General features: G+C 46.2%; 1 protein-coding gene across 2 annotated transcripts; it reads right to left on the bottom strand.

Annotated features, from left to right (window-relative positions):
- Nucleotides 1-23,799: 23,799 nt before the first annotated feature.
- On the bottom strand, nucleotides 23,800-26,106 carry ADM (adrenomedullin). 2 transcript variants are annotated; one of them, XM_032359353.1, is made up of 4 exons: nucleotides 25,948-26,106; nucleotides 25,373-25,491; nucleotides 25,072-25,221; nucleotides 23,800-24,860 (listed from the first exon to the last, which is right to left on the bottom strand). In XM_032359353.1, the coding sequence occupies exons 2-4, from the start codon at nucleotides 25,468-25,470 to the stop codon at nucleotides 24,545-24,547; spliced, it is 564 nt and encodes a 187-aa protein (XP_032215244.1). In that variant the 5' UTR covers nucleotides 25,471-25,491; nucleotides 25,948-26,106; the 3' UTR covers nucleotides 23,800-24,544. The 2 variants fall into 2 exon arrangements, with proteins under 2 accessions (XP_032215244.1, XP_032215243.1); XM_032359352.1 differs by having other exon boundaries at nucleotides 23,800-24,863; nucleotides 25,948-26,105.
- Between the last annotated feature and the right edge of the window lie 98 nt (nucleotides 26,107-26,204).

Genomic DNA, 26,204 nt, shown 5'->3' with positions numbered 1-26,204 from the left:
AGAATTCAGTTCCATGTGGCTGCAGGACACTCCAGTCTTCAGGTGCCTGTTGCCTGTCAGCCAGTGGCCACTCTCAGCCCTTAAAGGCTCCTCACAGGTTCTTGGCACATGGAGCTCCCGCCATAGCCATTTGCTTCCTCAAAGACAACAGCGCAGTTCAGCAAGATGGCATTAAGATCATATGCATAATCAGTGATCATTGTACATTGCATCCCTTTTGAGGTATTCTCTTGATCAGAAAGAAGTCAGAGGCCACACCCACACTCACAGTTCTCAGAGCTCATCTTAAAGGTCAGCATGAGGCCATTGGCTACTGCTTTCTTGGCTTTTTTTTTCTCTCTGTTAGGGTCTCTGTGATCAGGACCCTGGGCCTATCTGATAAACACAGATATAGGGAAGGGACATGGGGCCCTCACTCAGAGCAAGTACCTCTTTTAGTGCCCACTTCCCATGCAGGAGCTGTCCAAAAGCAGAGAGGCCCTTTGTGTCAGCTGTCCCAGGTCTAAGAGTGGCAGGAGAATTCGGGCTCTGATGAGAGCCTCCGCTGCCTGCTTATCTCCTGGTTGCTACCCCAAGCTCCAAGAAGCCCCCACAGAGAGAGAGAGAATTACAGTCCTCTGTATTTAACCAAGGCCCCAGAATAGGGGGGACACTCCTCTGAAGGAACCCTTAATACAGGGCAGCTGTTCCTCTGAAGGGCCAGAGAGCTTTGCTTATTTTTCTCTTCTCTTTCTTTCTTTCTTTTTTTTTTTTTTAATTTATTTGACACAGAGAGAGAGACAGTAAGAGAGGTAACACTAGCAGGGGGAGTGGGAGAGGGAGAAGCAGGCTTGGCAGAGCAGGGAGCCCGATGTGGGGCTTGATCCCAGGACCCTGAGATGGTGACCTGAGCCAAAGGCAGACACTTAATGACTGAGCCACCCAAGCGCCCCTCATTTTTCTTTTTAAGTCTTCACTGTTCTGATCCAAGGTCCAGCATAAGGTAGGTATTTGGTATACTTTAGGAAGAATGGATTAGCTCTATACTTTAAAGACAATTAACTGTAAAATCAGAACCTAAAGTTCTCAGGGAATGTGTTAAACATTAAAAAAGAATGTAATCCAGGGATGCCTGGGTAGCTCAGTCAGTTGGAGCATCTGCTTTTGGCCCAGGTTGTGATTCCAAGTCCTGGGATAGAGCCCTGCATTGGGCTCCTTGCTCAGCAGGGAATCTGCTTCTCCTTCTGCCTGCTCTGCCTGCTCTGCCTGCTGTTCCTCCTGCTTGTGCTCTCTCTGACAAATAAATAAATAAAATCTTAAAATAGAAAAAAAAAAATGCGATCCATATAATATAGAACTCTGCTTCATCATAGAAAGGTGGCTAGAACAGGTTAAAGGAAAGATGAAGTGTCCTGTGATTATGTTCTTTTTTTTTTAATAGTTTGTTTGGTTTTTTAAAAAACATTTTATTTATTTATTTGACGGAGAGAAAGAGATCACAAGTAGGCAGAGAGACAGGCAGAGAAAGAGAGGGAAGCAGACTCCCTGCTGAGCCGAGAGCGTGATGCGGGGCTCGATCCCAGGACCCTAAGATCATGACCTAAGCCGAAGGCAGAGGCTTTAACTCACCCACTGAGCCACCCAGGCCCCCCAAATAAGTAAATAAAATATTAAAAAAAAAAAAAAAGAAGAAGAAGAAGAAGAAGAAGAAGGGTGCCTGGGTGACTCAATTGGTTAGAGCCTCTACCTTCGGCTCAGGTCATGATCTCAGGGTCCTGGGATCGAGCCCCGCATCAGGCTCTCTGCTCAGCAGGGAGCCTGCTTCCCTCTCTTTCTCTGCCTGCCTCTCTGCTTACTTGTGATCTCTGTCTCTCAAATAAATAAATAAAATCTTTAAAAAATATATTTTATTTACTTATTTAACAGAGAGAGACACAGTGAGAGAGGGAACACAAGCAGAGGGAGTGGGAGAGGGAGAAGCAGGCTTCCTGCCAAGCAGGGAGCACAATGCGGACTCGATCCCAGGATCCCAGGATCATGACCTAAGCGGAAGGCAGACACTTAACGACTGAGCCACCCAGGTGCCCCTGTGATTATGTTTTTTAAAGAAAAAATATATATACTAATGGGTATTTCTAGTGATAATAATTAGCATAATGATTATTGTCCAGTGTAGTCTACATTTTAGTTTTCTACCGTGTGTGTGACACTTTTCTCTTTTGATTTAGAACAACGAAAAGGATTACATAGAATACTAGCATGCCAAGTGTCTCATCAATTAACCATACCTCTTTTCCCTGTATTTAAATACATGGTTATAAAGCTGGTAATTCGTGGAATTCCATTTAATTCAACAAACATTTATGGAGAGCTTACCCGGAACAAGGTATTGGGAAGGGCCAGACTGCTAGGGGTCAGTGTAACTTGATTTCAGTAAAGCATTAGACGAAGTGTCTCCCGATCCAGCAATGGATGAGGTCGGGAAGGTGAGTGGTACAACACTGTAGTGACCTGGGTTTGTGGCAGCCTGAACAGCCATATACACAGCTGATAAAGAGCTTCCATCATTGGGAAATTTCCCGTGCAAAGTCACAGTCACTCATACCCTGGCATATGTCGACTAGATGACTTCAGTGAAGAAGATAAGCACAAAGTTTGGATTAATAGCTAATCAATGAAAGAAGCAAGATGCAAAAGAACCTGAACAGCGTGAAATCCAACAAGACTCATTGTTAAGTTTTGTACGGAGTTTCGGATGCGTGGGGATTCTTGCCTTGGCAGTAGTTCGCATAAAAAATAACTGTGTTTTTTTTTTTACTGACCGCGGATTCATTGTGAGGCATTAATGGAATGTGGCTGATAAAAACAAAGGCCAGGGCAATTCCTGACCACAGTCATAAATCTAGTGTCCAGATAAGAGGCTGGCGGTTCAACCCTGTTCTAGTCGGATCGCACTGGAGTTCTATTTTCCCTTCTAGGCGTTCTTTTCACTATTGGAACAGGGCCCCCTTAACCCATCTTTGTGAAGAAGTATTTCCTTCCAGTCCTGCTCTGTCCTGTGTCCTCACATACTCAAAAGCAGTGTGCTAAAATGGGCCAGCGAGGTCTCCTCTTGTTACGTAGTGAGGTTATAAAGCAGCGAGGTCACATGACCCAGGGTTCTTACACACATGTCAGCCGTGCCAGTTTTGTGTTGACTTATTCTTTTATGGCAGCCTCCTCTCCCCAGGGACTCAGGTCTAAATCTGGGGATGATGAAATGACCAGAAATCTGACTTACAACACCGCTACGTGCACCCCAGATGACTCCTCCCTCCTACTACAGTCACAACACAACCTTTGTCCTTGAAACAGCTGCCCTGCCTAGAGTTCTTATTCTTCATGCAAAGACTTCAAGACACCAGCTCTGCCAAACCCCTATAGGAGTCTAAATCCACCATTTTGTCTGAAAACGGAGATCCCTGCTAGTCTTAAATGCAAAGAAATCATCAGAGTTCAGTATTGGATGATCTCCTTTCCACCTCCTATAAATGCCTTCTTCCCTGCATTACCAGCAATTCCTCCCAACTCTGGCTTCCCTCATTCTCCAGGCCTGAGAATTGGGAACATACCACATGTAAGGAAGTAAGGAGGAAAAGGAGGAGAGAAAGAAGGAAAGAGATTTATCCTGATCCCAAAGATGAGTCCTTTTGCTATGATTCCAGCAAATCATGGTTCTCTCCTTTCTTCTCTCTTTGTCCCAAACCCTCTTCAGGGCACATACCTACCCAGGGGCTTGGGGAAATCACAGGTTTACAGGGCCTACTCCCACCAAAAGAGTTGATCCTAAAGCTAAAACCAGTCCAGCAGGGTCACCTCCCAGTCCAGGCAAGATGCCCAAGGATCTGCTGAGCCAGAACTTCTTCCTTATCCTCAACAAAGACCAGAGAAACTGTGGTCTGTCCAACTAATGCCCTTGAGCTGGAGGGGTGGAGGTCATATCTCTAAGTCAGGCTCTGTGCTCACACCGTGAATGCTTTATCTCATTTAATATCCACAGTATGGGCACCTGGGTGGCTCAGTGGGTTAAGGCTCTGCCTTCGGCTCAGGTCAGGACCTCCGGGTCCTGGGATCTAGTACCGAGTCGGGCTCTCTGCTCTGTGGGGAGTCTGCTTCCTCCTCTCTCTCTCTTTCTCTCTCTGCCTCTCTGCCTACTTGTGATCTCTCTGTGTCAAATAAATAAATATTTTTTAAAAATAATATCCAGGGCGCCTGGGTGGCTCAGTGGGTTAAGCCGCTGCCTTCGGCTCAGGTCATGATCTCAGGGTCCTGGGATCGAGTCCCGCATCGGGCTCTCTGCTCAGCAGGGAGCCTGCTTCCCTCTCTCTCTCTCTGCCTGCCTCTCTTGTGATTTCTCTCTGTCAAATTAATAAATAAAATCTTTAAAAAAAAAAAATAATAATAATAATATCCACAGTAAATCCTGTGCTATGATGTATTGATTAGCACCTTTTCCATCGCAAGAACAGAAAGCTCAACTCAAAAGGGTGTAAAGTGATAGGGATTACTGGTTTACACACCTGAAACAACAGAAGTAGAAGAGGCTTCAGGGTGGGTTGATTTAGGAGTCCAGCAATGTCTTCAGGTACTCCTCCTTTCCACTTTCCAGCCTACCAGCCTCAGTGAGAGCTTCCATCTAGGGCTGGCCCCTATTGCAGTCTTCAGAGTGGCTCTCTGATGCTACTGGGGCCACGTGTATCCCCCATTTTTATCTAACAGGAGACAGTAACGTTTATTTTTTCCTGGAAGAACCAGGAAACCTCAAGCTCATTGACCTGAATTAGGCCACACCCACTATTACATCTACAGAATGGCCTAGAAATGGAAGTGTACTAGGCCTGTGCCTTCAACAATGGAGTAGTCTGCTGGGCAGAGATGTGAATACCCTAACAAAAGACATGGTAATTACCAAGAGAAAAAAGCAGTTGTTGGGGAGGCAACCCCCGAGGCTGTCCTAGGTATACTCTACCCGAGTTTTGCTGAGGAGATACTAAAGCTCAAGGAGCCCATGCATCTGTGTAAGTCGGGGAGCCAGGATTCTCAAGCAGGCCTGTCTGGCCCAACACCACCATATCTTGAGGAATGAAACTAAAGAAAATCTGGAGTAGTAATCAGCCTTAAGCGTGTAGGTGGGAAAGGGGAGCAGGGACTTCATGAAACTGGAAAGATCTTGGCCACTGTGTTGGCACCCAGGAGTCACTGAATCAACCCACCCCACAAATCTGAGGCAGCTCTGAATGTGGGGAAATCAGCTGGTACCCTGTAGCTCATCAAATGTCTATAAACTGAAAAGAGACTACAAATCTATTACCTATGATGGAGAGTTCTAGAACATTGTTTTCCAAGTCCATTCTGGGTTAAATCAATGCTGTGGTCTAGTCTAGAAACCCTGCTACAACGTATAACTTTGCTCCTCCTGGGAATGTCTTCCAAGTTCCAAAGGACAGATTTGCAAATAGACTTCTGGAGCAAGCCCCATCCTTGCTGGGAAGTGCCTTTCTTTGACTTGTTTATTCGGGAAGGCCATTCTGGACTTTCACCCAGCCGTTGCCTGGCAGGAGGTGACCTCGCTTTGGCCAACAGGGTGGATCCAGCAGGAGGGTAAAGCTGATAGCTACCGCTCAGTGCTAACTCGACACCAAGCTCTACCATGAAGGGAGAAGGACAGAGCATTCAAAGGCCATAGTACAGCTAGTCTCTGATGACAGACTTTAAGGAGCATGCATCTCCCCTTCCTATCCCTCTTCCATTTGGTGGAAGAAGGAAAGACAAGGTTACAGGCACTCCTGTGGCCCAAAAGTCTTTTGCAAGTTTTGAGGGTCACTGAGTATAAATTCTCCTTTAAGCAGCTGCCCTTGCTCCTTCCCGTTGAGGTCTCTCATGAGGCTGGGTCAGGTTTAGCCCTGGGGCCCGCAATGGCTGCACAGCCCTCAAGGAGTTCTGTGGTCTATTTTGAGTGATTTTACGGTTCCTGATCCTGGCAAACATTATCCATTTTTCTGACAATATTTAGAGTCTGATGTAAGTGTGAACTAGATAATGACCTTTCAAGTCATTGCATGATGTTCTGTTTAAAGCTTTAATTTCTTCCTCAGAGCATCTGCAAAGTCCTCTGACCCGTCTGCATGGCCTCTTGGTGATTTCCCCAAGTTTCTGTCCACTTGTTGGGGTGGGGACAGCTGTACGCTGGGCAGAGTGTTCACGTGTCTGGGACCGTGAGGAGTTTCTGCGCCAGCTGAAACTCTCCCATAGGCTTCGGAAGCTCCTGCAGCCCATTCTGAGATGCAAAATACTGACCAGCTCATGTCAGGCACATCCTTCTGTCTGGATAGTTTAGGATCTTCCCTAAAACACATATGAGAGCATACAACTAGCTCCCCCCATGAGTAGTTACTAGAACTCGGCGAACATTTCAAGCCTGACATGGCTAAAACAATACCATATCTGCAGCTTAACTTTAGGTGACTCACCAGAAAAGCTATTTTAAACAAAATTTGTAGGGACTGAGATTACGTTTGTTCTAGGAAAAATAGACTGAAGGGACAAAAGGCTAATATAATATTTTGAAATGCTCTTTTTAAGTTCATAGAAGTCCTGTTGTATTTTCTTGACAGCATCCTAGTTACCAAGCACAACAGGAGGGCCAAAACCGGTATCTAAAACACTCAAACAACCACGTCCTGACACCATCCAGCAGGAGCATGTGTTCATCGGAGAACAGGTTTGCAGAAATAGCAATGCTCTTGTTCATCTGATCACCAGGGAGCTTCGTAAATTCTCTTGCAAAATAATATTTGTCGAGGGGAGTCTGGGTGGCTCAGTGGCTTTAGCTTTAGCGTCTGCCTTCAGCTCAGGTCGTGATCCTGGTGTCCTGGGATAGAGCCTTGTGTGGAATTCCTTGCTCAGCTGGAAGTCTGCTTCTCCTTCTCCCTTTGCCCCTCCTCCCCCCAGCCCCTGCTCATGCGCATGCTCACTCGCTCTCCCCTCAAATAAATAAATAAAATCTTTAAAAAAAAAAAATTGTCAGGATAAAGCTCTGGTAGCCTCATGAAGGAAAGAATTTACCAAGCACCTGTCTTACCTTACAGTTGTCTTCAGTTCTCCTGGCAATTACTATGCTCTTTACCCCACTCCAGAGAGTAGAACCAGACTACGGTTTCCAGGGGACCTTTGGTCTGGGACACAGTTTCTAGGGGGAGCAAGGCACCAAGAGATGCACAAGGCAAGGGGCTCCCCTGTTTCTCAAATCGAGCACACAGGTAAGCACCAAACTCATGACTCTCTTGAGAAGTTGATTCCCTTCCTGGAAAAAATATTCGTGACCTGAACACTACCATGATAATCTCCAGAAGACAAATACTGTGACCTACTGGATGATCCCACTCATATGTGAAAGCTTAAAGAAAGAAAAAATATGAACTGAACTCATGGAAACAGAGAGCAGAACGGTCGTGGCCAGGGGCTGTGGGAGGGCTAAGAAAATGGTAGATGCTGGTCAAAGGGTATAAACTTCCAATTATAAGATGACTAACTCTGGGGATTGAATGTACAGCCACGAGGACTGTAGTTACCGATACTGTGGTAAATACTGCAAACTCGCCCCAATGGTAAACCTGCTGCACTCTCAGGGCATACACAGACCTGAACAGTGACTATGTGTAAGGTGATGGGTGTGTTCACGAACTGTGGTAATCGTGTCACAGTACAGACATAAATTCCATCATCACTCTGTGTTCTTTCAGCATAAGCAATTTTGTCAGTTATACCTCAATAAAGCTCGGGGAAGGGGAGAAGAAAAAAGAAAACCTAAAAAATAGACAATCTCTGGGGCACCTGGGTAGCTCAGTGGGTTAAAGCCTCTGCCTTTGGCTCAGGTCATGGTCCCAGGGTCCTGGGATGGAGCCCCGCATAGGGCTCTCTGCTCAGCAGGGAGCCTGCTTCCTCCTCTCTCTCTCTCTCTCTCTCTGCCTGCTTCTCTGCCTACTTGTGATCTTGGTCTGCCAAATAAATAAATAAAATCTTTTTTTAAAAAAATAGACAATCTCCAGGAGGAGAGGGGAATTTGAAATCGCTACTTCAATCCCATCCTCTAGAGTTTTCCTTTCCACTTTGGGTCTCCACTGCACTTTCCAAGGACCATCAATGAGTACATTAGCCCCCTCTGGGAGTTTCTGCTATTTCTTTAGGAGTACGTAAGCCCCTTCCCTGGACTCTGCTTTACACAGAGAAGACAGGCCAGAGCTTATCCAAAGCCTTTACGAGATCCTAAGAAAGACCAGTGGGGACATAAACAAGAAAATATGTGGAACGTAAACAGGCTTATGCAAAACAGGAACCGTGGTAACGTCTGGGAAATGAGACATGGAAGGAGGAATTTCGTACATTACAGCCTCCTTGTTTGGTTTTCTTCCCAAGAATTATATTTAATTTGTAAGTGATACACATATATTTTGAAGCTTATACGGTATTAGTTTTGCTCCTACCATAGCATTCTAGTTGCTATGATTTACTCTTCCTACTGACTTTGCACTTTATTAACTCTAAAAGTCTTCATTCCGCTCCTTGCTACCCCCATTCCTCCCCAGTAGATCTCACAGATGTATGGGCAAGAAAATGGGTGTTGGGTGGTAAGTGTGATCATTCATTCAACAAACGTGCTACCACATGCCAACTATCATGCCAGACACTGAGTAATAGATTATCACGGAGCTTCAATGCCTATTAGTAACACTGAGACATCTTTTCTCTTTGATAGGAGAAAGATCAAGCGTCATTTCCCTCCATCTAGGTAGTCCCGGATTTTTTTTTTTTTTTTTTTTTTGAGCCCAAAGAAGGGTTTGAACTCAGGACCCTGAGCTCAAAACTGAGCTGAGAAGAGGAGTCCATCACTTAACCAACTGAGCCACCCAGACACCCCAGAGCTCACCTTTTTTTTTTTTCTTTTAAAGAAGAGGAATAGGCACTTAAAATTGTATGAAAAAAATACTTAATAGATTCATTAATCTCTGCCAATAAAAAGATCCCGGTTGAAGGAATTCTTAGAAGACAATGGAAAAGAACTCATTTACATACAAATGGATCTTCCTGGAGAATGCAAAAGGAAAATCCCACTTCCTGATTTGGAACAGAAGCAACTACTAATACAGTCAAGATTAGGACATCTCTGTGCTCTCGGTGCCTCTACTAAGATGACTAAAGGGCCTTCCCAGGCCCATGGAAGCTTATGACTACTAACTCTTCCTATGTTCTTTCCCTGTTCTGCTCACTCTGTTCATCTAACTTGAGCTCAAGAATTCTCCCCGAGAGTGAATCAATCTGGACTACCTTCATTTTCCTGGGGTACCCACTTTCTTAATCAGCTTCTGTTTCCTCAAGGAAGACCAAGAAAACATTCTGAGACATCACAAAAGAATCTCATCCCAAGGTTTACAGCCACTTCTGCTGAGGAAAGTACTTCCCAAGGGATACCACCACTGGCACTCCCCTGGGAGAACAGTCTAGGCTTGGGGAATGTGCCTTCAGTTATGACTTCCATAACATTATGGCCCCCTGAGGAAAGGACTTCCACACCTAAGTCTCATTGCTCAGAGCCATGTGTGGACTCCCTTGGAATGTTGTCCGGGGTCAGTCAGGGAATCTGCCCTTCCCTCCTGTCCCCTGCCTAGCTTATCCCAAGAGATGAGACAGATAAGACTTAATGGCCAAAAAGAAGGAAGCCACCTGTGTGGCCCAACAATCCATCCTAGGAAATGACAGGCCAGATGGTATCCAACTACACAAACATATATTCTGAAATCCCCCAAATTCTTCAAGGTATTTTGCTAAAATAAACCAAAGCGTAACCATCCTAGAGTCATTCAAGAATGTATTCTGAAGAAAACAGCAGGTGGCAGCAAAGTTTCACATTTTTTTATCCTTTGGCCTGGAATGAAAACAAAGTGTCACGGAATAATCCCCCCATCTCGGAGTCAGCCAGCTGGCCCAGAAACTGGCACACTGCCGTCTTGTCCAATGGAGAATATAGAGCTTTCTTGAGTGGACTCTGTGCATTTTGACAAAAGAATCCAAAAAGTTCTCCCAACGTCAAGCTGGATGCCTGCCTGGGTCTGTAGGTCAGGCAGGACAGTGACTGCCGCAGAACTGCCCAATCACAGAGGCAGACTGTGGCCCTGAGTCTCCTGTTCTCTTGCCCAACCATCGTCAAGGAGCCGCTCACATTTAATGGGGAAGGCTTCAGAGAAACCCAAGCATGATTACGCAACAATATGCCTGAGAATCGTGTATACACCTCACAGCATTTTCACCACCTCTTAGGATGTAATCCATGGGGTGAAACGTGCGGATGGAGAAAGATGGGGGAGACAAGGGGCTTTCAAATCTGGTCTCTGGGGCACCTAGAGGTTTAGGCACCTCACCACCTTACAGCCGCTGTAGCTCTGGACTCAAGAGCAGATGGTGCCAAAGTCACCATCTCGTTGGGCCTCAAATGTCTTCCTTGCCTTAGTATTGTGCTTGGCTCCCAACTTCAAGCTGTGGCTGGAAAGTTTCCATTGCCACAGCACAGCACTGGAGTCGGGAGCCCGAATTTTTGCTGAACTGTTTTGCAGAGTAAATCCAGTTTTGTCTTTAAGAATTGACTGGCCAGTTTATTTCATCTCCAAATGGTACTTTGTGCTCTCGTAGACCTCCTTTATTTACTTACTTACTTACTTATTTATTTTTAAGATTTTTACTTAAGAGCAAGCACATGCGGGGGCCGGCAGCAGAGAGGGAGGAAGCTGACTCCCCACCCAGCAGGGAGCCTGACAGCCAGTGCCGGGCTGATCCCAGGGCCCTGGGATCATGACCTGAGCTGAAGACAGACGCTTAACCAACTGAGTCACCCAGGCGCCCCTCTCTCAGACTTACTTTATGAGCTGCCTAATTTCCAACCCGGAGGAAATTCTCTTACTGATCAAAAAAGAGAGGTGGAGGAGGGTGTACATGGGGCTGGAGGATTTTGTGTAGTCATTATTTTTAAAGTCACAAAATTTGCTACCAAAGAAAAAGACAAAAAGACAAAATTGAAGACCTCGTTCCAAGATCCTAAACAGATTTACAAACAAGATATATTTTTGGGTTTTCTTTTTGGAAGTGGAACTGACAGAAAAGTGAGTAGCTTTGGCCTTTTGTGAGTTACATAATTACATCGGCAGCATTAGCAGCAACTAGTGATCAAAGAGAACACTCCTGAAAGGTGTAGGGGTAGGAGAAGTTCATTTATTTACATAACACAGGGTTTCAGCCCCGAGCACATGATTTTTTCTTTCCTGCAGAAAATATGCTCTAGTTCTGAGGACTTAAGGACAAACTTCACAGCTCTCTGCATGGAAAGGGTCCTTTAAAATTATCTACTCAGGAAAACATTCTGTAATTCCTTTGAATGTAATAAACAATATCTTTGGGGGCAACTTGCGGCAAATGTTCCAGAATTCGTATCAACATTTAATTCCCTCTCTGCATGTATGTTTTACACTCCCCTAATATGATGTTAAATCATTTAATGCAGAGAATTGACAGCACCAGGAAAATATTTGGACAACTGTCTGGAGTTGCCATTATTGGCTTTAATTATGACCTACTGGCTCTTGGGTCCTGAAGCAGCCAGAAAATGAGATATGTATGCCAAAATATTCATTAGAATTCCCTTTTCAGTCATTGTTCAGAAAGAAAAAGTTTCCTTCTGGCTCTCCTCTTCAGTGCTTTTAAGTAGAGTCATTAATATGCCAAATTTTTTTAAAGGATTGGTCAGAAAACAAGATTATGTGCATACCTTGTATTCTGCATTAAAAAACATCTTGAAAAGGTCAAACGTCCCTTTGTTCTCATCTTATTACCCTGAAGAAAAAAGTGTTTTCGCAGCCATGAAGCTGACTGGTACTCTCCAACCAGGCCCCCGCCTCCTCCAAGCTCTCTTGAAAAGACATAATCCTATAAGCTTCAGAACCGGATGTCCTAGTGAAACACAGCTTGGCCCTCTAGAGCAACTAGTCAGAAAGGATGTTTTAATTCCTTCTGCTCTTCGCTGTTCCTTTCCCCCTGAATAGAAGATCTTAGAATGTTGGAGCTATAGGGGAGGATACTTAAGGTTATTGATTTCATCTCCTCATTTTAAAAATGATTAATCCAAAGTGAGGTAGTAAGGGCCACTGTTTCAGCCTGGGGTTCTGGCAACACGGAAAGAGCAGGGTGCTTTTTTTTTTTTTTTTTCCCTTTCCCCCCCATCAGCACATCCTTGTTACTATTAAAAACAGCTGGCATTTAATGAGCATCTACTACACTGTCAGGCACGGGGCTGATGCTTTCATTCACATTGTCCTCACAACAAGCCTATAAGGGAAATATTATTATCCCCACTTTATAGCTAATGAAACTGAGACTTGGGTTAAGGGATTTGCCCAAAATTATAGGGTGAGGAGGAGAAAGAATCCATTTGCACACTCAAGGTGGTCTGACTTCAAAGCTTATGTCCTTTACTTTTCCCCCATGCTGTCTGCTGAATAAAATGAGGCCAGAGTGCAAATCAGTGCGGGCTCTCCCATAACTCTAATTTTTCAAATAATGGGGTAATGAGTCCTCCACAGTGATAAAGTAGAAAAGGATACCTATATCCAGGCAGTCCCCAGTTACCAGAGTCTGCAAAGGTATCAACAGGGACCCCACAGATGTCACTATTTCCCACTATCTCCTGGTCATGTTTAACAGGACAGTTTATTCTGAAAGTTTTTGAAAGACTTCCCAGCTTTTAATAAAAGCTGGATGATTCAGTGTTGACAATTTTTCTCTCATTTAATAGAAAATTGGTGGGGGAAATTCAGGATGAATGCTTATTTTGGGAAAAAATAATTTGGAGGGTTGTTTTTTCTGTTCCAGGTCATAGAGAGCTGGGAGAGCAGATGTGGTATGAATTAGGGAAGTTTATCTGATGGTTGTCTACAGTGGCACAGATGATGGAGTTATTGCCTGGAAACGCTGGAGTTTTCCACTGAAACATGGGCTGGGAAAGAAACTTTGACTTTTTTGAAAAACTAGTAAAGTTAAGATAAAGTTGGAATGTCGTGTGTTAAATTAAAGAACATGAGATGGAGCCATTCAGGGGAAGTGTCCACATTTGTTGACCTCGGTGCCAGTGAAAACCTTGTGTAAACTGAAACTTTCCTTTCTGCCAAGGAGACAAATCATTTACCTGCATGAGTTAAGTAAGCCACCTGCGCCCCGTTCCCACAATTCCTTCTCCCTGAAAATGAAGTCATTCAAACCCTTATGTAGATAGGTCCCTGCCAGGTCAGGGAGTCTTAAAGGAGTATCATCTCCCTGTTGGGCTGTTTTCGTGTCTAATTACCTGATCCATGGCTACCCTCCTCATCCAAGCCAACATCATCTCTCATCTGGACCACCGTAAGAGCTGTATATCTAATGCCTGGAACAGGGTTCATGACAGAGTAGGAGCTTAGTAAAAGATTGTGGATGGATGGATGGATGGATGGATGGATTGAATGGCTGAATGAATGACATCGTGCTAACACTTATAATCAGTAATCCAGTGCTGGTTCCCTGACCCTTGTTGTATGTCTGGGGTGGAGCTCCAGGACAAGATACCCTCTGGGACTACTGCCCTGCCCTGTTCTTGCCAATCTGTTTAACAGCAGTTATTCTTAGTCTACTAAGGTTGCCAGAACGAAATGCCATAAATTGGGTGGCTTAAACAATGGATTTTTTTTTTTTTTTTCCTCACAGTTCTGGAGGCAGAAAGTCCAACACCAGGGTGCCAACTGGTCTGGTTTCTTCTGAGGTCTTCCTCTTGGCTTGCAAATGGTTGCCTTCTCACCCTGGCCTCACAGGATCATTCTTCCGTCTGCCCATTATCTATGTGCTAATCTCCTTTTGGCATAAAGACACCAGTCCTGTTGGATTAAGACTCACACACAAGACCTCATTCTAGCTTAATTACCTCTTTAAAGGCCTTATCTCCAAAGACAGTCACATTGTGAGATTCTAAGGGTAAGACTTCAACATATGACATTGAAGGGGAGGGGAGACACAACTCAGCCCTTGACAAAGTGTGACGAGCAGCAGCGTCCCCTCTCTGCCTTCTACAGGTGGACTTCCCTGGGGCCTGCCTAGCATATGCTTCTAGAATGCCCACTGCTGTGTTCTCTGCCATTCTTGATGCCCTGTTACTTCCTGCTATTCCTTCGTGATGCCAATTCCTTACAGCAAAACCATCTGTTTTCTGTTACCTCACCCTGGGCTGGCCTTCTTCCCATCACCTGCAGCTGGTCTTCTCTCCAAACACCTGTCCCAGCTGGCTGCAGTTAACCCTTCTATTCCTGGCTGTGTTACTGGATACAACCCTAAATCTAAAACGAACAACTCAATAACTAACTAAATATATAAACTAACTTTTGGTCTCAGCCTGTTATGATCAATGGGGTACATTTTTTGAAATGGCTTGAGAGTGATAACTGTTGGGTTCCCCAATAATGGGTCCATGATCAAAGGAGCGAGACTGATACAAAGCGAAGGTCAAGCAAAGCTTTATTTCGCACCAAGCTTGTTCGGGGCCACGCCTGTTACAAAGAGGGCGACCTCTCTCTGCTTCACAGACTAGCTTTTAAGGGCAAAGGCCATGTGGTTGGGCCAGGCCACACACAGGTGGCTAATGAACTTGTAACACACAGAGAAAGCTGCATAGTCATATTAGGTCACACATAAATGACCAATTGAATTACAATTCACCCCAGTAGATATCTGAACCAGCCTATCACCTTGGTCAGAATTGGTGCCCAAAAGGTGCCCAAAGGGCGGGGCCCATACTCCTTGGTAACTAGGGAGACAGTGTGAGCCTCCCCACTGATTGGATGTCTCCACCTGGCCTGACCCACCCTTGTATTTGGGCTTTGTTACCTGGGACTGGTTTCCGGGACTTTTTATTATTATTATTATTATTTATTTATTTGACAGAGATCACAAGTAGGCAGAGAGGCAGGCAGAGAGAGAGAGAGGAGGAAGCAGGCAGAGAGAGAGAGAGGAGGAAGCAGGCTCCCTGCTTGAGCAGAGAGCCCGATGCGGGGCTCATCCTAGAATCCTGAGATCACGACCTGAGCCAAAGGCAGAGGCTTTAACCCACTGAGCCACCCAGGCGCCCCCCGGGACTTGTTTTTAAGTAAGTCCTCTGGGGTAAGGGAGGCAGGGATAGTTGAAGTTTTAAACAACAAAATTATTGTTTAGCTGGATGGAAGCGCTTTGGCTAAATAGGTCCTAAAAATAACGTCTGGGCCAAATAAAGTTAAGTGGTCTCACACAGATAAAATTTTACCCACAATCACACAATGGCAATATGCCCCATTGAGAATCTAGTTCAGTTGGTTTGGGATGGGGCCTAGTGTTTTATTTATATATATATATATATGTGTATATATATATATAATATGTATATATTTTTTAAACAATCGAATAATATATAATAAATACAATAAAAATAAATATATAATATATATTATATTATATATATAATATATATTTTTTAAGCACTCCAAGTGATTTGATTTGATTTAAAATATATATATATATATATTTTTTTTAAGCACTCCAAGTGATTTGATTTGATTTTTTGAAATACAGATTTTTAAAAAAGATTTATTTATTTATTTGAGAGACAGAGATCACAAGTAGGCAGAGGCAGGCAGAGAGAGGAGGAAGCAGGCTCCCCACTGAGCAGAAAGCCCCCTGTGGGGCTGGATCCCAGGACCCTGGGATCATGACCTGAGCCAAAGACAGAGGCCTAACCCACTGAGCCAACCAGGCGCCCCACAGATCTTATTTTTTTTTTTTTTAAGATTTTATTATTTATTTGACAGGCAGAGATCACAAGCAGGCAGAAAGGCAGGCAGAGAGAGGGAAGCAGGCTCCCTGCTGAGCAGAGAGCCCGACACGGGGCTCGATCCCATCATGACCTGAGCTGAAGGCAGAGGCCTTAACCCACTGAGCCATCCAGGTGCCCCTTAAATAATCTCTACACCCAACTTGGGGCTCAAACTCACAGCCCCGAGACCAAGAGTCCCATGTTCCACGGACTGAGCCAGCCAGGCGCCCCTCCACGAAGTGATCCTAACAGAAAGAGGCTAAGGATCATTGCTTCGACTGGAGAAAGAAACCCAGCAAGTTGAGACAAAAACTAGAGCAGCATGAAGTCGACTGGGAGATTCCGTCCCACATGGGACTTGTGAATAGAACGCACTGAGTGTTCCGGTGTCCAGTCCCTCCCAAATACAGAGGTGGGTGGCTCTCTGTTCAGCTCTGAACTGCCCCCTTTCGTGTAAAGTACCCATGTTTTGATCTAAGAACCCGGGGGTGACTTATTAACGTCTTCTACTAAACGGAGTAAAGAAAATGGGGCTCAATACTAACCGGACAGAGGTAAGTGTCACTTCTCCTGGGCCCCTGAGTATGGCTGCTGCTGCTGAAAGATGCTCCCACCAACAGCAGTGGTAAAAAATAGAAATAAAAATAAATTAAAACCAAACCAAACAAACAAACAAAAAAAACTAACATGGCTCTTTGGCTCAGCAAAGGGGGACTCACTCAAAATGCAGATGAGTTCCTGGCACTGATCAGGCTCCCTCTACAGGACTCCTGGGGCTGATCGGCCAGCTGTCTCTGAAAGGTACTGTCCTGCCCTCTTCTCAGTGGGGCTCTTCTCCAGGCTTCCCTCCAACCTCAAAGGTCCCTGCCCTCCCCCCAATTAGGGAAGGCTTGGGTGAAGTCTGGCTCTCTTTCTAGACTCTTTCCAATGTGTCCTGAGGGCAAAACCCAATCCTTCCTGCTTCCGGGCCTTTCGTTTTGATTCTCAAGGGCTTTTTCTTCTCTCAACAAAACCTGGTTCTCTGCAAATAAAAGGCTTTGGCTTTCAAAACTATTGTTTTTGATGTGGGCTTCAAGAGGCTATTTTAAAAGTCAGAAAACTGAACGTTGACTGTTTCATTCTCTTTGCATTCCTGGTGTACCAATCCTAATTCTCCTCCAGGCAATGCCTCGGATTTACTAGGGGAAAGGTCAAGTGGAAAGACTGCAGCAAAGAAAAGTACAGAGATTAACATTTCAAGATACTCTCTTCCCATAAGAAACACTGCAACATTGACCACTCTAGGGCCCCGCCCCACCCTGACAAGTGAACAGGCCAGGATGTTCTGGCTGAGTTTCCCCAAGCAGAGTGAAGTGGAGAATCAGGATTTATCTTGATAATAAAAGCTCTAAATGACAACTATTAAAACATTGTTTTCTTCAACAAGTCAATAGCGGGAAACAAAAGGGAGGGCGGTTGCTCTAGATTAAAAGAAACTTTAGAGATGGAACAATCTTGTTTGGAGCCTGTTTTGAACAAACCACTGTCAAAAGACATTTTTGAGGCAATAAGGCAAATTTGATTATGGACTGGGTATGCGATGATACCACAAAATTACTGTTAACGTTAAGTGTGACAATAGCATTTGGTTATGTAAGAAAATGTTCTTTTTTAAAAAACAGATGTATACATAAGTGTGTGTGAGGGTGAAATGATACAATGTCTGAGGAAAAAAGAAGGATGGATGGAAAGAAAAGAAAACCAGATTCTTTGGCAAGATACAAAACAAAAGGGGATAGATGAATTAAGCACCGCAAAATCTTGGTAAGTGTTAGTTTTTTTTTTTAATTTAAATTTTATTTTTAAGTAAACTCAATACCTAATGTAGGGCAAGAATTTACAGCCCGAGGTCAAGAGTTGTGTGTTTCGCCAACCAAGCCAGCCAGACAACCCTGGTTAAGTGTCAGATTTTTTTTTTTTTTTTTTTTTTTTAAGGGGAGGAGAGGCAGGGGAAGGGCAGAAAGAGAGATAATCCCAAGCAGGCTCCATGCCCAGGGCAGAGCCCAGCTGGGGGCTCCATCTCATGAAATCATGGCCTAAACCAAAAATGGATGCTTAACTGGCTGAGCCTCTCAGATGCCCCTAGATTTTAATGATAGGTACATGAGCACTCATTATTATCTCTATTTTTTTGCATAAATTTAAAAAGTTGAATAATGGGCGCCTGGGTGGCTCAGTGGGTTAAAGCCTCTGCCTTCAACTCAGGTCATGATCTCAGGGTTGTGGGATCGAGCACCGCATCGGGCTCTCTGCTCAGCGGGGAGCGTGCTTCCTCCTCTCTCTCTCTGCCTGCCTCTCTGTCTACTTGTGATCTCTGTCTGTCAAATAAATAAATAAATAAATAAATAAATAAATCTTTAAAAAAAAAAAGTTGAATAATGATTCTCTTAATTGTCAAACTGGTACAGAAAAAGATGGATTGAACAATAGAAGAGGAAAAAAGGACCAGAAACAGATTCGAATATTTACTGTTTAAGAATTTAGGGCTTGTGGGGGATGGGTGAAACAGGTGATGGGGATTAAGGAGTACACTTGTCCTGATGAGCATGGGTGTTGTATGGAAGTGTTGAATCACTAAATCCTACACCTGAAACTAATATAACACTGTACGTTAACTACAATCAAAATAGAAACTTAAAATTTTTTGTTGTTATATTACTGATTTGCAAACAGATGAACTCCTTCTTCAAATAAAATCTGAAGTGGAGGAGCACCTGGATGGCCCAGTTGGCTGGGCATCTGCCTACAGCTCAGGTCATGATCTCGGGGTCCTGGCATTAAGCCCCACAGGGGGCTCCCTGTTCAGCAGGAAGCCTGCTTCTAGCACCTCTGCCTGCCACTCCCCCTGCTTATGCTCCCTCTCTGTCAAATAAATAAATAAAATGTATTTTTAAAAGATTATTTATTTATTTATTTCACAGAGATCACAAGTAGGCAGGCAGGCAGAGAGAGAGAGGGAGGGAGGAGGAAGCAGGCTCCCTGCTGAGCACAGAGCCCGATGCGGGGGCTCAATCCCAGGACCCTAAGATCATGACCAGAGCTGAAGGCAGAGGCTTCAACCCACTGAGCTACCCAGGGACCCCAAATAAAATATTTTTTAAAAATAATAAAAACAAGAGCTTTTAAATAAATAAAAATGAAATATAAAATCTGAAATAGAGCCACAATGTATAAAACAACAACAAAAAAAGAGTAGAACTGTTCCTTCTGGAAGCAGCAGCAAGAGTCTGGCTCTTTTGCTTCCTCTCTGTCTCCCCAGGAATCCACACAAATTACTCAGGAAAATCCTGTGGGTCTGTAGAACGCAGCTTGAAAACTTCTCTACTATATGATGAAGAAAGCCTCTCAAATCCTGCAGAAAATGTGTACTACTTGTATGTGTTAGATAACTGGCTAACAAATTGGGAGAAAAGAAATCGTTAAATCTCTACCTCACATTGTATACCAAAATAAACTCCAGTTGCATTAAAATGTTTAAAATACAAAATGAAATTATGAAAGTGTTAGAAGAAAAATAAACGATTATTCTAAAATAGTGAGACAGAGAAGGACTTCCTAAGCTAGCCAACAATGGCAGAAATTGACAACTTTGATGATATAAATATCTGTAAGTTTTATATGGCAAAAAATAAAACACAAAAAGGAAAAAAAGGAATGTTTGTATATGACAGACTTTAAAATTCTTAATCATTAGGTAGTGTTTCAAATCAATAGGGAAAAAAAAAAAAAACCCAATGGAATAAAAGGATCAAGAACAGGGGCGCCTGGTTGGCTCAGTGGGTTAAGGCCTCTGCCTTTGGCTCAGGTCATGATCCCAGAGTCCTGGGATCCAGCCCCGCATCAGACTCTCTGCTCAGCCGGGAGCCTGCTTCCTCCTCTCTCTCTGCCTGCCTCTCTGCCTACTGGTGTCTGTCAAATAAATAAATTAAAAAAAAAAAAAAGGATCAAGAACAGAGAAAGAGAGATAATAATATCACAAAGATATGTTAAAGAGTGTTCCTCTGAAGGAGGTGGAATGGGGTATGGAAATTAAAGGAGGAAAAAATAAATAAATAATTAAAACAAGAGAGAAGCCCTGCATAGACTGGTAATGACAGTTTGCCTTAAACTGGGGAGTATGTTTAATTCAGCTCTGCGTACTTGAGTTCAGTTTTCAAAAGTATGTGTATAAATGGGTCTATCCTAACATATTAATAGTGGCTATTTCTAAGAGTGGTATGAAAGGTGAATCCTTTTTTCTGCACTGAATAACTATTGTGTAATAAGTATGCATTTTTTTGTGTTTTAAAAATTCATCTTAATAATCAGAAGTACTTTCCTGCTGTTGGATAAATGTACAATAACCTACTAAATTCATCTGCCTTTGTGGTCACAGTCATTTTATTGTTTTTCCAGAATGTTCCAAAATAGCTCTGAAACAAGACCAGTGGGACCACCAGAGAGCTATCTAGCCTCACCCTTCTTCCCATGCAAATGGAGACCAAGCCTCCAATCTGGCTTTGGTGGAAACCTCAGTGGGACCCAGGAAAACAAGGCCGTCTCCTTCTTGGCTGGGGAGAAGAGAAGGAAGCAAGCAGTCAACTTACAACAGTCAGTTTACAACAGCCTCTGTAAAGCTGTTTTGGGCAACAATTGCCAAAGACAAAAGGTTCCACCTCAAGGGTAGAAACTCTATTTGTAGCTTTGTAGACACAGGTGTTCTTACAGGCAACTCAAGACCTACAGAGTGGGACTGTGTTTGGCCAGGAATAGCTCAGAAAGCTTTCCCCCTCAGAAGCCAGCTCTTGAGGCCTTCAGTGTATGTTCTAACTATATTTGGCAATGAAAACCAAAGAGGTCAGTGGCTTCGTTCAGGGGGGAAAAAGCTATTCCTGATTTATAACCCCTGCTTCAAACCCGGACCAAGAATTTTAAAACTCACTTTATTTATTTATTTTGCACTCACTGAGCATACCACCAAAGACATTTTCCTTTCCAGTCCTACCAGCCTCCTGTAAATCTTCCAGAACCACAGGTGTAAATCACCTACCCAAGCCATCCTCATATTAGAGGACATTTGGGGACATCTGGCCTAAGAGTCCAAATGTTAAAATTATCCCACTTACTCTCCATGGCTTTATAGCATTAAAATAGCCCGTCGTGCTTGGGTGCAAAGCCAGACTCCAGTGCTTACTACTCACTGTGTGACCTTGGCTAAGTTGCTTTGTGTCTCTGAGGTTCAGTTCTCTTATCTGCAGATAGAGATAACAACACCTACTTGAGAAAGCTGCCACAAGAATTAAATGAGATAACATGTACAAAGTGGCTAAGAGGACGTCTGATGCAAAACAGGTGCTAAAAAAAAGAAGCAAGCTCCATCCTCTCCATAACCCCCTTCCACCCTTGGCTATTTAGTCAAGGTGTCGGCTTCTCAAGAAACTGCCCAGTACTCTTTGTCTGATTGCAAATGGATCGTACCCTTCCCACAGCCAGCTACAGTAGCTAAAGATAAAAGCTGTGACTACTCCTCAGCTGAGGACATGTCGAATCAGCTCACAAATGACTCATCGCTGTTGATAAACGATGTGTTCTTGGCGTCAGGAGGCCTTATCCTGACAGGCTTCAACACCTTATGAAAAAAAAAAAATCCAGAAGGTAGGTTGAATGGCTCACACAGAAGGTCCTAGGGCTTGATGGTGACCTTCAGTCAATTCAGAACTTGTACAGCACTGGTCTTAGGAGGGTCCCTGATCTGTTCAGACAGGTCTCCAATCACAAAATTTTCAGTTGGGAAGGATTCTAGCTGACCAGCTGCATCTTTCAGAGATGAACCATCCCCTTCACTTGCCTTGGATTCCCTGAAGGGAGTCATAAGACTCCCTGGGCTAAAGGCTAGATGCCTGTTCCCTGCTCAGAACAGCCTTAAGCTAGTGCCCAACCTGCCTTTGGCAGCTTTGTCTGCAGCCTGAAGTTCTGCCAGGGTGAGGTTTGGCTAGAGGACTCTGTGGCTGTAGGACAAACCTTGGTGCTAGGAAAAGGATATTTAATCCTGAACCACTGTCTGCGAGGCTGAAGTGTTTGCTCCTCTCTGCAGCTTCTGTCACCCCTTCAGACCACCCAGAACCACTCACTGGCATAGAAATTCCAGAACTGGAGTTTTTGGTTGCTCTTTCATTCATACATGCCCTGTATCTTTAACAATGCCTGAAACAGAATTCTGAGTATTTATTAAAAGGCCCTTGAGGACGAGGATGGTCAGTTGCTGCATTCGCAACCTCCTCAATTTTGATGATTCTCACAAAATCATAGAGATCAAATAGGTCAATGAGCTGTATGAAGATGGACACTATCAAGGGCCAGGTGGGCAAAACTGAGGCTTTGTGTGATCTTGAGGAAATTCCAGGTGCTAGGATCTACTTTCTTCTGAATTGAAACTGCTTCAGAAGGTTGTCTCTGAACCCCAGACCTAAGACCTATCTCCTTTACTGCATATGCAAGCTTTTTCTGAAAGGAGTTCTCTCTGGCCGTCAGAAGGCACTTGGTGCAAAAGGTCCTGGAGAAGGTAGGGCTTCCCTGGAAACATTTCCATTCCCCAAACTCAAATTTTCTCAGGCAGGTATCTGAGATCACCTATAAGCACCAACATTTCAGCCATGCTTTGAAGTAGAAAGGCCAGGGAAACTCTCTGAAAAGATCAAGCAGTTGGTCTCCAACCTGGGTCTTCAGGATATTGGATGACACAAATGGGACAGGAAAATCAAAATGGGGGGCGGGGGGGGCGCTTCCTCTTAGCCTCCCCTTCTGTCCTAACTGTTCCGTGTCCCCTGACCTTCTAGTCACTCACTGAAGCTTAGTGTCCAGCTTCTATGACCGGACCTGGGGTCACACTTCTAAGATAATAAGGCAGAAAGAAAGCAAGGAGGGGAAGGAAGGAGGGAGCAAAAGGCATGCTGGGGAGAAGTGAAGAAAAAATGCGAAGGCTTGGCGAGGAGGAAGGAAGAGGAGAACGGCAAGGGGAGGCGGAACAATGAAGGTCTCAGGCCGTCAGAGGCGCACGATTCCGGCGGCACGTCCGTTCGTCCCCGCCTCCGGCCAGCAGCTGCACGCTGCTCAGCGTGTGGGCGCTGAGTCACGGTCCCAGAGCAGGGAGCCGCCGTGCAGGTCTGGGGGGGCCGGCCTTGGTTGGCATCTGCAAACTGTTTTTTTTCTTTCCTCTCTCATTAAGGCTGTGTGCTGACTCCCACGTAGGAGGACTTATTAAACCGCACGTACTGCCTGACGGCCCTCGGGCGGCTCCCAGCCAGCCGGCTGGGGGCGCCACAGCCTCACTGATGAGCCGGCTGGCTCGCTGGGGCACCCGGCAGGCAGAGGACAGGGGTTACTGGCGCCGCTGCCCAATTCCCCGAGCGGTGCGAACGTTTTGCTGGAGTAGTTTCTAACTTTAAGACCGCGGCAACTTGGAACAACTCCTCACTTAGAAGGCCTCGGAGACCACCCCAACTCTCGGAAGCGCGCTTTTGCGCGGGGTTCCGCAAGCAACTCCGTAAAATCTGGGACTCTGTTGCGCAACCCGTAGAGTCCAGGCTCGCTTCCCCACTAGGGCTAACACCTACCCCGCCCGGCCAGGCCCAGCCGCCACGCGAGGATGCGACCTTAGGGGCCTCCGCGAAGCACGGACCCGCTCGCAGAACAGGCGCGCTGCGTGCGTCTCAAAAGGAGAGCAGCGCTCGGGACAGCTCGGCCCGCGGGGGGACCCTCCAGCTAGCGCGCGCGGAGCCGTGCCACCGTCCCACGCGGGGCGGCGGGAGCCGGAGGCTCCCGGACGCACTGGGACCCTCCCAAGACTCATGAGCCCAAAATTAATCAGCATCGAGACACTTTATTGATTTGCTATTTCGCTTATCACCCATTTCATGTAAATAGATTATACAGAGACACGGTGTTTCCTTCTTCCAAAAGAGGTAATCAGTCTCTCACGCACACCCTCACACATTTCACGCAGCAAACGTTACACCTCGCTGAGACATTCACGTATTAAAATAAGTGGGGAGAGGGGAAATGCAATTGCTTTAAAATGCCCTTAATACAATATATAACGTACAAAAATATCTCTATATTTGAAGTTACAAAAAAAAATCTTGACAGCAACGAACTTAAATATTGATAGTTAACCTCTGTATATACAACACACATTGCACTTTTCCTCTCTAGGTTTTGGAAAGTTCAAGTAATAGTGGGGCTTGTGCCCCGATGGGATGACACCCCGTGAGAAATCAGTTTGTGGGAAGGCACGGCAGCGACTCCGACCCCTGTCCCTAGGGGTCTCACAAGCATTTAATTCTCAGTTTTTCCCTTCCGTGAGCCTGGCAGACACTCCCTCGAATTCCTCTGCCCCCACCGGGCACCCGGGGCGGAAGGGGCTCCTGCAAAGCCAGGGCTCGCCGCTGGACCGTGCCTCCCGGACTCCTGGTGTCTGCCCGGCTGTCTCAACCCGGTTTCCATCCGCTGAGGGGCTCGACCCTGGGAAGCCCTCCGCCCCGGGCGGGGGGTCGGGGGACGCCGGCGAGATGCATACGCGCTCCAGTTCGCTGCTGCCACAGGCGCTTATATCTTAATGAGGTTGGCGAGCACCTGATGCACCCGAGAGGCCGGAGCCCTGCGCGCCAGTGGCTCTGGGAGCAACGGAGTCCGGCTCGGGCCGGTCACAGGCAGCGAGCGCCGGCGCCGGCGGCCGTACCCCTGGGGGCTAATCTTGCTCCTGGGGGCGACGCCGTCCTTGTCTTTGTCCGTGAACTGGTAGATCTGGTGCGCCAGTTTCTGCACCGTGCATGTGCCGAAACGGCAACCGAAGCTCCGCAGGCCCTGGAAATTGTTCATACTCTGGCGGTAGCGTTTGACTCGGATGCGGGCAGCGTCCGGACTGCTGGGGAAGGGAAGGAAGGTAACATGAGACCCCTATCAAACAGGGCTTTGGCCCCAGCCACCAAGAATCCGAGCCATTCAAGGACCAGAGGGGACTGGAAACTGCTACCGCCGTCTGAACCACCAGACAGCCCTGACGATCCCCTAGGGCCAGGGTAGTGGAGGAGATCTCCCCGTGCCCACCCAGCTTCAGTGCAGGGCATAGTTACCTGGCTTGGGGGTTGCGAGAGGCGCCCTTCATGTCCTGGGGCCGAATGAGATTCTGGGCAGGCCCGGCCTTCACGTCCGTGAGCCCGGTAACATAGTTGCTGGACACCCGAAGTTCCCTCTTCCCGCGACTCAGAGCCCACTTATTCCACCTAGAAAACACAGACAGACTCGATTCGCATGCATCCAGGCGAGGTCCCGGTCCCGACCGACTCCTATCTACTTCCAACTCCTCGGGGCAAATAGCCAGTTTCCCTCGTCTCCCAGGTGCAAGGACTGGAGACGGAGCTATCTGCGACTCACTTCTTTCGGAACTCTGACGCCACGTCGAGCCGTGCGGTGTCCGCGCCCAAGAAGGCGAGGGAGCCCAGGTACATGAGGGCGACGGGAACCAGCTTCATGCTGGCGGCGATGCGCAGACCCTGGAAGGAGAGACAGGGACGGAGCGTGAGCACCCCACCAGGAGGGCCCGGGCGAGGCACAGAGGGCGGGGGTGGGGGGCGCTGGCCGACTCAGCTTGCGCTCGGCTGGCTCAGACGCTTATCTCGCCCGGGCGCAGAGAGGCGCCAGCGGCATTTGCACCCGCCGGGCGGGTGACGGGCCCGCAGGGGAGGCCTCTGCCCAGAGCCAGGCTCCCTCCCAGAGGTTTCCTGCTCGACTTCTGGGAATTTGGGTGACACAGTAGAAAGGACTGGGTCTCTGCAGTTCCAGTGGTGTGCACGGCTGGGCCCAGTGTATGGGACGCAATCCACAGAGGACCTTACAAAATGGGTTGTAACCCTCACCCACTACACTCGTTTCCAGTACTCTAAAGTCCGTCCTCCCCGCGCGCCCCCGCCCCCGCCACACAGCGTATCCGCCCAGCCTGCGGCGCCTACCTGCTGATGGGGTGATCTGCCAAGATCTGGGGAATATAAAGTCTGAGACGTCGCTCTGGCACTGGCAAAACCCTAGCGTCCAAGCTGCGATGAGAAACCAGAGGTGGCAAGGCTCGAGTTGTTCCGCCTAGTGTCACCAAGAAACCACTGAGTGGCCGGCTCTGGTTCCTCCGCTTTATAGGCGCACAGGGGGCGGGGCCTGAGCTGCCCTTGCACCCTCCCATTCTTCGGGCGCGCGCGGGCTTCTGCACTGTAGC

Source organism: Mustela erminea, chromosome 9, assembly GCF_009829155.1.
Source record: "Mustela erminea isolate mMusErm1 chromosome 9, mMusErm1.Pri, whole genome shotgun sequence".
NCBI lineage: Eukaryota > Metazoa > Chordata > Mammalia > Carnivora > Mustelidae > Mustela > Mustela erminea.
This window is presented reverse-complemented; position numbering and strand designations above follow the sequence as displayed.

Excerpts from the sequence above, each read along its gene's own strand:
- ADM (XM_032359352.1), bottom strand. The coding sequence starts at position 25,470 with ATGAAGCTGGTTCCCGTCGCCCTCATGTACCTGGGCTCCCTCGCCTTC. Across the intron at positions 25,222-25,372 it reads GCGTCAGAGTTCCGAAAGAA|GTGGAATAAGTGGGCTCTGA; the intron begins GTGAGTCGCAGA and ends TGTGTTTTCTAG. Across the intron at positions 24,864-25,071 it reads TCTCGCAACCCCCAAGCCAG|CAGTCCGGACGCTGCCCGCA; the intron begins GTAACTATGCCC and ends TCCCTTCCCCAG.